The sequence below is a fragment of the Eutrigla gurnardus genome (genome assembly GCF_963514095.1).
Source record: "Eutrigla gurnardus genome assembly, chromosome: 7".
In the NCBI taxonomy this organism is placed as follows: domain Eukaryota; kingdom Metazoa; phylum Chordata; class Actinopteri; order Perciformes; family Triglidae; genus Eutrigla; species Eutrigla gurnardus.
Genome location: NC_139921.1, coordinates 10845205 through 10856733, shown reverse-complemented (window position 1 = coordinate 10856733; position 11529 = coordinate 10845205). Strand labels below are relative to the sequence as shown.

The following is an 11529-nucleotide window of genomic DNA, read 5'->3' as shown; positions in this document are numbered from 1 at the left end:
TTGTTAGTTCTGTCTGCAAGAAAACAAACAAACAAATGTTATAATGCTTGTTGCTAGGCTATGCTAACATAGAAGCTGAGACTCAACACTGACAGGCTTTCATGACACAGGGTCATGCTAATTTTTCACTCAAGTTTAAACTTTGTCAACTGACATTAACATGTGAATACATGAATGATGCAAATTTGCATCTTTGCTGTGCCAAAAATGTGCTTTGCCTTTGGTGTGAACACATCATAAGGCATTATTTTGCAAATAATATGTTATTTTTCTTATGTCCCCTCAGCCAATGCAACCCTTGGATTTGATGGAGGAATCAATCTAAATGGGAAGTGCAACTTGATTCACAGTGATGTAAATCTGGACTGGCAACATGTTTTGGAACAGAACCTGAGGTAAGTATACAGCATACATTTTGTTTCTTCAATTTCTAATTTGAACAGAAATCTAGATTATTTAATATACTTATTTGTTTTATTTAATCTCCATGTGAGATTTACTAGTGTAAGTGTTTCATGCATCTCAATTTCCAAATACATATTATTTCGCCTTGCATTAAAATGTTATTGTATTATGTATCTAGATATTATTAAACTGATTACATTTACACCTGGTATTACAGCCCAGTCTAATGTTTAGGGACACAATGTGTCTATTTTTCTTTTGTGTCTCTCAGCACTACAACAATCAATGGAAAGTTAATTAGGACCCTTTTTCATGGTGGACACATGAATTAAACAAATCCATGTGACAGTGGATGGTCCAGAGCTAGTGATGTAGTATTAAATATTGACAAAGACTACTTGTGGTGGGGGGTGGGGAGTTGGATGGGTCCAACAACACAGGACTTCAACTACCAGATCGGTGTTGGGCACTGCATGTCTCAAAGTGTTGTTGTGAATTGACACGTTGGTGACCGTTTTCCTAAACCTAACCAAGAGTTTTTTAAAGGTGACTGAAGTTGTGCTGAGCAACAAGAAAAAATGCACATCTTGTGTTGCTCAGCATGAAACCAATCATGATATAATCATGAATAAACGGGGCACCACCCTGGGATCAGGGAAAAGATAACCTAAAACTGTATTCAGTCTCAATATAAAGGTTTTATACTCTCATGCCAATCATCGTGATCATTGACATAGAAGCATAAAAACAATCTAACAATTAAGAAGGGCGTGAAATTCAAGCACTAGCCTTCACAACCTGCTGTTATCCAGTGACATATACACAACAAGCACAAGAGACCGCTAGTTATAATATAATAAGATTTATTAAAATCAGTAATAATGATCACAATCAATAACACTGCAATTAACAAAGCCTTATTACCTAACTACCTAACAGACGAAACTAAGCTACAGAAGGAGAGACACACGTGGAGTGTGTGTGCGTGTGTGCGTGCGTGCGTGTGTGTGTGTGTGTGTGTGTGTGTGCGTGTGTGTCGAGAGAGAGAGAGAGAGAGAGAGAGGGAGAGATGGCTATGTGCGGCCACCAGATGGAGCTATTCCTCACAGCGTTCAGGGGCTGAGCCACTGACGTCCGATGGGGTAGCGAGAGAGAGAGAGAGAGCGAGAGGTGGAGCTATGTCCTTAGCGTCCGGAGCTGGAAACAGCTGGCGTAGGACACGTGTGTGCGGTGTGTGTGTGTTGGTTAGCGGGACACAAACAAAGAGAGAGAGAATGCGCCAGCGATATTCTGAGGCTCAGAAGCCGTGCCGCTATGACACGGCTTCGCGCGAATGAACTAGCGTTTATTCCGCGAGACCGGTCTTTTAACTGATAGTAGAGGCTTTCTGAGCTCGCGAATATGGCGGAGGTTAGTCGAAAACACTGTTACAGAAATCAACCCAGCGGCGATCACGATCAGCATTCAAATACAGCAGCACATGAACAAACGGACTCGGCGGTCCGCGATCAGAACTTAAAACACATTAACAAGAATTACAAGCATATCCTACACTATCACTTATGTCTCTGCCCAGACTGATAGCCTCTTACTGGTATCGTTGCGTAAGCTGCGAGTCCGTCCTGGCGATGACAGCGTTCCGTAACGCGGCGGTAGTTCGTGGGCCCCGGCGTGAGCGGGGGACGTGATGAGTCGGCTTCGTCCAGGCGAGAGCGGAGCGGGTTTCCTCTCGTTGATCAAACTCAAATAAAGAAAACAGTTGGTGTTTCCTCCTTCCACGAGCGGCGATATAATCGCGGCTTGGCGATTTAGTCAGCTTACTTCAGACAGCGTCTGGTAGCTGGAAGGCAGGAACCGGCTTGGTTCCTCTTGTTGCAGCGGTGCGCTGCAGGAGGGGTCGCCTCCCGTTGCAACGTGGTGTTGCGCCGGTTGTAGGAAGAGACGCCAGAGTAAGAGTAAGAGTCAGAGTAAGTAAAGAGAGCGTTCTCCAGGCGGCTTTGGTTTATAAAGCTCAGGCCGCTCCAGGGGACTCCCCGGGGTTCCCTGAAGATTGTCAGCCAATAGGGCACCAGTTGGGTGGCGTCGCATCTCTCACCTGGGTGAGATGTGAAACTAAAATGGCGGTGTAGTTTTTAATCCCCTTTTTCCCTTTGTCCTGTGTAGGCTTTGTGGGCCGCATGGTGTAGTCCTAACGGTTAGGTCCCAACATCAGTTACGTTTGCTATCAATCCAGATATGAGACAATTGAAATTACTGTAAACTTATGTTTGAAATTTTTGCCTAAGGTCAGGAGAGCTGTCACAGCCACTCTGAGGAAGAGATCAAGGGTCCTTATCTTATGTGTGTTGTTTTTAGATGATACCCTGTTTGAGCAGGCTAAATGAACTTCCTGTTATATAAACATGCCTGATTTTTTCCCTCAGGATGAAGCGCCAAACTTCTCTGGCTGATTCCATGTGAGTTTATTTTGTCCAAAGACTGATTCTCTGCATATTTGAACAGTTGTTGCTCATGGATTGACCTAGAAAATACTGCTATAAAAAATATTTCTCTGTTTTCAAGGGAGTCTCTTCATACTCTCAATGTTGACATCACTAGCCCAACATTTGTTGATGCAAGCTTCCGCTTTGCTTCTCGCAAAGATGGCATCACTGCATCTGTGTCTTGTCCATCATCTGGTTTCCTTGGACTGCAGATTCAGCGGAGGTCTCCATCACAGTTGTATGGAAAACTCTTCAGTCGCTACCTGGTAAGACACTTTTAAGAGTAACTATGCCCCAAACCACCTTTTTCAGCTGAAAGCCGTGTATCTGGATATTTACCATTTACCACTTGTTGATTGATTCAGGTCCAAATCTTCACATTTAAGTGCAAAGTATTTGATGTATACATATTGTGTTAAAAATATACATAGTGACTGACCTCTACTGGTTGAAACGTGTAGCTGAATTTTGCTATTGGACTGATCTGCAGTCAGGTGATGTATATGGAGGTTATCGTCTCTAGTGAACTGTAAGAAAGGTCTGTAAAAACATGGGCCAATGTACTGTTTTAATATGAAAGATTTTTCTGTATTGATTTTTTCACAGGTGTTTTACTCATATGTTTAATTACCCATGGAAGTTTGGGAGCAAAAACCTATGCTAGCCCCACGAAAACCTGAATTTGATTTACAGATTTGGAGAAACCATCCTCACACTTCAGTGGTAAAGAGTATCGTTTCAGTTGAAAAGAGTTATTTAGCTTTTGTTAACTTGTGTACCACTGACGTTACTGACAGTAAGGCAGGTTTGATAGTGTAATTTGTTTTTTTTGTGTAATTTATTATTTAAGGAATGTGTCTGTAAATTATACAGACCATATGCTGTAAATCTACACAATTGTTTTCTTAGGGTTGAAGGAAATGTAACGAATTAAACTTAACGGAAAAGGCACTGGTAACTTTCTGCCAGGATATTTATAATTTTTCGATGTACTTTTCTTACAGTGTGGGGGTTGTGTTGGCAATGTTTTGTCCAGAGTGACATGATTATAGTCCCCAGTGATGGCTACAAAAGTGTTTTGCAACAGTGGAGTGAATGATGAATGTAGGGCCCCTATGAATTTTTTCCACATTCCATTTTATTTTTTCCAAATTTCCGTGTTTTCCGTTTTAATTTTTCTAAATTCTGTGTTTTACAATTTTAGAGCATTTTTTCGTCAAATGGTGTCTAATCATGTGGTTGATGAATCAAAATCAAGAAATTTACTGCAGAAACATTCTCGGAGTTCTAATTCTAATTCCTTGTCATTCAGAGACCATACATGTGCATAAATATGTGTATGTAATAAGTGTATGTGGAATCATTTATGGAGGACTTTCACCGTGTCTAAAGTCAGTGCATATGTCGATCCACTTGCCGGTATTTAAGTTTCACTTTCAGTTGTGAATCAGTTCATTTCTGAACATTTCTGATGTGAGATTCTGTTTGTAGCTGCTCATCACGGATTCTTGCGGGTCAAGTCATTCATGTTGAGAAGTTAGAATGAATGTCTTCGGCATGACTATCGATCTGTGTGTGTGTGTGTGTGTGTGTGTGTGTACCGCCCTTCGGTGAAACAGAGAGGACAGATGCGGGATGGCCCATTAATTACACTGTGTTTTCCCCCCTTTTTCAGCTTAGGTGCAGTGACACGCACTTATAATATTAGAGAAAACATACATTTTTATAAATTGTATCCAGAGTTTGACAAATTCCACAGAATTCTGCATTTAACAGTTGATTCCATTTTCATTGTCAGATTCCCTGATTCCGTCTGTGTTTTCTGCATTACGTAAATCACAGGGCCCTATGAATGTTGCCAACTGCCTCAGCATCAGCTAATGGAGGAATGTAACTACTATAATAATACAAAACATAACCCCATAGCTAGCAGTTCAATGTCTAGGCCCCAGAAACAGTTCAATCCTTCCACATTTCTTCTTTACTGCTTCTTATCACGTACCTGTCCATCTCAACAGTCATGAGGCAGAGTAGAGCCAGTGTAGTCTGCTCCCATGAAACCCACAATGCTGCACTCTCGGTATTCCCTCTGTGTCTAAATCAGCCTGCCTTTCACAAGGACCTCACGTTTCCCATAATGATGGCTGCAACAGAAAGTTCGAAGGCATCGCCTGTGCAGCACCTTTGGGATTTGATTGATTTATTGATTGATTTTATTTCGTGATTGCACAGAAAAGGGCACATATGCACTTCACCTAGACATCATCACCGAGGATAACACAATAAAGCCCTAAGGCTTGTTTCCATTGTGGTCCTCCGCAACATAAAAAACAAACAGGGAGGCAAATGCACATAAACATAACATCTAAAGGAATATAAATTATATAAAAGAAATTTAAAAAAGAATACAATTTAAAACAATTGCATATGTTCTATAACATTAGGCCTTTTTATACAACATTAGAATAGAAGATAACATAATAATAAAGCTATTCAGTTCGTTATATTCAAACTAAAATCGACTTATTTAGGTGTTATTTTGTAGCCAGCTTCTTAAAACTCCTTTAAAAGCAATCAGAGAAGTGTTTGTTTTAACCTCTTTAGCTATTTGTTCCATTGCACTGCTGCACTGTACATGAAACTGTTTTTACCCATCATGATTTTAAAACGTCAAGGCTATCTAAAAAAGGAGCTTTACTACTTCCTCTTTGGTTAATCTTGCCTATCATCACGCTCACACAAACACAGAAGGAACCCAAGCCCGAACTGGGAGACGAACACTGCCATGCAGTCCCACCAGATAGGTATTTGTCTAAAATACAACCAAGGTAGTTTATTGACTCGGTTGTTTTTATTGCACTCTCTCTAATCCTGACCGTAAAAACCTGGTGCCTTCGACAAACTAATTTTGCTAAAATGGGTAAAATGGCTTCAGTTTCATCCGTATGGAGGGACAGTCTATCTGCTGATAGCAAGTCACATGCCTTCTGCAGTTCAGCACTAAGAGTGACGTCAACCACGGTTTTGTTTCTTTGAGCAGTCATCAACACTGAGTCATCTGCGTAAAGATATAAATCACAGGAAACAGCAGCTTTTGAGTCATTAATAAATAACAAATAAAATATGGGGCCGAGGATGCTTCCCTGTCAAACTCTCCATCCCAGGGTTTTCTCACTTGATACCGTCCCATTTACACACAATCTGTGTACGGTTTTCGAGATAAGAACTCACCCATCCAAGTGTAACCTCATTAAAGCCTATTGCTTTTAGTTTCTTGATTAAAATGCCATGGTCTACCGTGTCAAAGGCTTTCTGTAAATCCAGCATAACCAAACCGCAGTAGTTTCCCTTGTTTATTTCCTTTCTGATTCGGTAAGTTATGTATACCAAGCAAGTCTCTATGGAGTGTGCTTTTCTAAAACCAGAAAACTGAAATAGAACGGCCTTTTTAAAAATAAATAATGAATCTGTTCTAGAACAAGCCTTTCCATTATTAGTCTGTAGTTGTTTGGGTCGTGTTTGCTTCCCTTCTTATATAATGGTATCACCCTCGTGTTTTTTAATTTGGATGGAACTGTGCCTGTTTCAAAACTTAAGTTGATAAGATATTTAACGAAAGGAGTGATTTCTTCTGCAGCATCCCTTAAAAACTTGGATGGCGGGAGATCTTGACCTGTGCCTTTAGTGAGGTTTAGTACACTAATTTGCTTGAAGACAGTAGCATCAGAGACCATGTCAAGTTTAAATGAGTCTGGCGAGATTGTTGTTCTGTTCACCATAAGCCCGATTCAGTTAAGGGAGTTTTTCCACCAGCTGCTTTGCTGTTGACTTTGATTTTACTTTGGGATCGTAGCCAACCTCCTTTTGGCACTTCCAAAGTTTTTTTAGTTCATTCTTACATTCCATGATCCTGTCACTGAAAAAATCCTTTTTAGCCTTTGTGACCATACACTGTACATCATTTCTCAAACTTTTAAACTTGTGGAAAATAGCAAAACTGTCGTTTCTTGCTCTTATGGTCCTTAAGATGTCCTCATATATCCACTTTTCTGCTCTTTTATCTCTGACCAATTTCACTGGAGCCCCTTTTTTTAGTCAAGAAGAGCAGTATTAAATGGTGAAGTGCTTCATCAGGTCTTTTAGGTCTTGCCCAGTAACAGTACCACTGGTTCCAATGCCTTTACTCCTCTCTGCATGACTCACTGTTACAAAAAGTATAAAAAAGTAACAGTATAACCACAGAAAAGTTGCAAAACACATAATAGCCATTGCCGATCAATCAGTGAAGCAAACCCACACATGAACAAGAAAATAAACAGAGAAAACGCCTATGCTGTGATTGTGATGCTACAGTGGTTATGGAAATTTAACCAACTTTAGACCAAAGCTCTGGGGTTAAGTTACTCTTTAAGCTGTTTAATTTGCATACTGTTGTTTACAGTAAATCATTTTGAAATCTATAGATGCATTAAAATTATATGTGGTGCAGTGACACTGGTTTAACAATTCTTGTTCTCAATTTCGTCCCTCAACTTCAGTCTACTCCTGAAAAGGACACCGATGTTTTCACTGCCAAAGCCATGCTGAGAAACTCTCAGAAGTTCATCTTACAGACGTCATGGAACTGGGACTTCCTCCATGATGTGATCGAGGGTACCAAGGACAGTATTCCTGCTTTAAACGACGCTGTGCTCAAGTTAATTAACAAATACCACATTACTCACTTTGGCTTCGATCTCAACCGTGGCAGCATGAAGCTGAAAAACACAGTCTCCAATGGCATAGAGAGAGCTTATCATGTGGTGCCCATGTCTTTTAATAGGCTGCAAAATTCAATCACACATCTGAGTGATGAAGGAGAAGACATGTATAGGAGGGCTTCTGATACCATGATGTCAATGAGTGTGCAGGATGTAATGGACTGGTTGGCTGACGAGGTTAGCGGAGTCTTAAAACACAGTGAAAATAAGATTTTTGTTTTACTAGATGCAATCACAAGGTTCTTGAGTGACACAAAGATAACATTGCCTGGATCTGAAGAGAAGCTCTCGAGCCTGGAGATGTTGCAGCGAGCTCGGCGTTCTGTATCCAGAGCCACTAACAGGGCAGTCCAGAGGTTTGCCAGCATTCTGGAGATAATTTCTAGCTATGTCAGGCGAATTGAGTTCACTATACCTGTAACTGATGTTGTTCTCAATGGAAATTACATCATGGATAAACTATTGTCTGGATATGATCAGTTAAGATATTCAGTGCACAGAGGCTTCAATTTGTTTCGCGAAACACTCAATAACCTCCCCTGGGTGACTGCTGAAAAAGCACAAATTTTGATTGCCTATCTAAAAGATGAAAATGTGGACATTGCTTCTCAAATTGATCACTTTTATGCAGAAGTTGAGCTGTCTACAAAGCAAAATATTGAGGAGGCAAAGAGATATGTCAGTGAGTATAAAGACCATGCCAAACAGAAGATTCAAGAGGCTTATAATGCTTTAAGTAGGGAGCAGGTAAACAATGGAACAAAGGAGTTTATCAATATTTTCCAGTCACATCTGTATGGAGGACTTAATGAATGTGTAGATCTGATGAGACAGGCATCCCAGAGCACAGCGCCGTACATCAGAGTGAGCAATAAAAAGATGGACATTGAAATTCCTTTACCCTTCCTATGGAAATCTTTCAGCGAATGGCCGAAACAGTCAACTCAGTGAGTCATGGCTCTATTCATGTCTCTTTGAAAAAAATATTTTGTTTGATGGCAGTATAAATGTTTTTACTCACAGGCCATATAAAGTTAGTCTTAAAATTTGACAATTTATACAAGGTTCCTCCCAATGTTTTGAATGTAAGTCACTGTTCAATGATTATGTTCAATTAAACAATGCTGAGTAAACATTTGTGTTTGTCATGCTGTCCCAAAATGTTATAATTAAATCAGTAGACCAGAAACGTTAGATGTCTATGACAGAATTATTAGTAAATTTACATTTAGGGCATTTAGCAGACACTTTTGTCCAAAGCAACTTACAATAAGTACATTTGTCAAAAGAATTTTCAAAATTATAACAGTCCAGCACAGTGCATACAGATTATATTAGATGCAGCAAGTCCAAAATACATCCACAGCAATGATCTCAAAGATCCTTGTTAGGTCTTACATTTCAGGCAGTTGCACTCTGAGTTCTCAGGTACCTTAACACTTTATCAAATCTCATACCCATTTGGTCATAACAGCCTTTCGGCCCAACATAAGCATAAAAAAAATGTACAGTGTTTTTATGTGATCTTAGTGATTCAGGGAAATATCCCAATAAACATAATATTGGATTAGGCTGAAGTTGCTGCTTAATTATCACACTAACCTCATCACATACAGTTTGCCAAAACCATTGAATCTTTTCGCATTCCCAAAGGCAGTGAAATCTTGTCCCTAAAATAGTCTTACATTTTGGGCAGTTTGGAGAGGCCCCTGCTGTATATTTACTATACATATATGGAGATATATAAACATTTTGTAAGATATTAAAGGTAGGTAAAAGTAAAATTTCCTGCCATATTTCATCGTCTATGAAATCGGCGGCGCTGCTTCTGTCATCGGGTTGTCAAGTGACGGAACTTGCTCTGAACCTCCCCTAACGCATTAAAGGTGAGGAGAGGAGCTCATTTGATTGGTGAAGATCTGAATCGGCTGTATTAATCCCAGTCCACGCCTCGTCTCCCACTCACGCCTTCTTCTCCTCCCTCTTTCCCACTTGGGCGAGACGGGAGGTGTGCCTGCGCGAGCCTGCGCGGTGCACGAAACTTGCAAAGTCCAGGCGGACACACCCCGTCGGCGTGGCGCAGGTGCGCTGAGAGCTGACTGCGCCTGGTCTACGAAACTAGGGCCCATTGAGTTTTGTTGGTCTGTTAATGTCAGGAGGATATCATCCGCATACAGCAGAATTTTGTGCTGTGTTGTTCCTGTCACTGTGCCTTTGATACTGGAGGCTTGCCGGACAGCAATTGCTAATGGCTCTATAGCTAAAGAAAACAACAGAGGTGATAGTGGTGACTCTTGAGCTGTGCCTCTGTTAAAGGAAAACACCACTGCATTTCCATACTGAACTATGTTCTGCTCTGATCTTAGACGAGGTGATACATACCTCCCTCTCCTCTGTGCGTGCACTCAATGGCTCTTGCGCGCACTCCGCGCAGCGCTAATTTGCTAGCATGTAGCTTGTCCCAGTATATTCCTTAGGATCAGTGCTTAATTTGTAAATCATAAGGTGCCGGAACGCAAAGTACATATAACAGCTCGGGATGACGAGACGGGCACAGGTCCCGGAACGTATACACAAAACGTGCTGAAAACAACATGCAAATGCCCACTTGCCACGCCGTGGGACTTACAAGACTCAATTTCAAATTATATCCATGGTATAAATGTTATGACGATAATTTACAATTATTTTAGGCTATACTCCGCACAGCACAGGCAAATGCCCACATCACAGCTGGGACTTACAGTATCTACAGTCAGCAATTAATTTCTCAACAGGTCAAAAAAAAAAAGAAGAGCTTTTTATAAATCACACAAATCTTCCATTATTATTATTATTCAAAGATTGGCACGGCGGCCTATTAATATAAAGTATGCTCACCATTTAGTTGTCCAAAACACCCCACATCACAAGCATGTCCGGATTCTCCTCCTCCTCTTTTTTTCGGGCTTTGCTGCGCGTGTCTGTGGCAGTTCTGTGTCCTTTGGCCACCCACGACCTCACGTACGGGACTGGGTTGAATTTAGCGAGGGGGGGTCCAACAAGATTTAGGAAGAGTAAAGATGATATGGTGGATGTGAGCAGTGAGGCACGGTTGGCAGTGCAAATCAAGTTCATTTGAGAAAATCCGCGCTCACATTCAGCACTTGCAATGGGGATGCTGTTGACAGCAACAAGTAACTCCATCAGCTCATCGGGGGTGTCTTTTCCATCTGAGTCTCTGTACTTTCTGTAGGCCCGTATGACTGCGCGCGGGTTGTCAATGTTGAAGCGCTGACACAGTGACTCAACCTCAGTCTCTCCATACAGCGCACCTGCGTCCTCGGGCCAGTACTGTGCGTAAAGCACCTTCAACTCCTCAATGAACTTGTTATATCCAGTTTTATCTGGCATCCGGCCTCCTTGAGATAATATGCGATCCTCCAAGTTCTTGGCCACAGTTAGGAAAAACTGCTTGGGGTCGAGTGTTTTGTCGCTTGATTTTCCTCCATTCAGCGTGATGCCATGGAAAGAGTTTTCCCCAATTCCCCTTTGGCTCAGTTCAGTGTAGCGCCCTGGCCGATCCGACATGGCCTCAAGTACCCTGATTTCCCGACAAATTGTCTTGTGTGCTGAAATGATGGTAATGTCTCGTTTTTGAAGCACGACTGAGAGCTCGGATAATTCTTGCAATGCATCGCACATTATGCCTAAGTTGTTAACAAATGCATGCGATGATATGCGCATAGCAAGCCCACTGTATGTTTGCTTTGTGACACTATCACGGGAGGGATCTTCTGATGCAGTTTTGAAATGCTTGTAAAGTGCTGGATAATTCCTCCACACTGCTTCAACGGTTCTAAAACTCGATGCCACCCATCTAGTGTCTAAAATACGACCTA

The 11529-nt window shown here is 41.3% G+C and overlaps 1 protein-coding gene across 2 annotated transcripts in view; it reads left to right on the top strand.

Annotated features, from left to right (window-relative positions):
- apoba (apolipoprotein Ba) overlaps positions 1-8771 on the top strand; it is a 64947-nt gene extending 56176 nt beyond the window's left edge. The window contains exons 26-29 of one of the 2 annotated variants that reach the window (XM_084014018.1): positions 287-395; positions 2829-2861; positions 2968-3154; positions 7427-8771. In XM_084014018.1, coding sequence (XP_083870144.1) covers positions 287-395; positions 2829-2861; positions 2968-3154; positions 7427-8599 — 1502 coding nt within the window. In that variant the 3' untranslated portion in view covers positions 8600-8771. Of the gene's footprint in view, positions 1-286; positions 396-2690; positions 2734-2828; positions 2862-2967; positions 3155-7426 lie in introns of those variants that run through there. The other variant, XM_084014019.1, reaches the window with a different exon arrangement.
- Positions 8772-11529: the final 2758 nt, after the last annotated feature.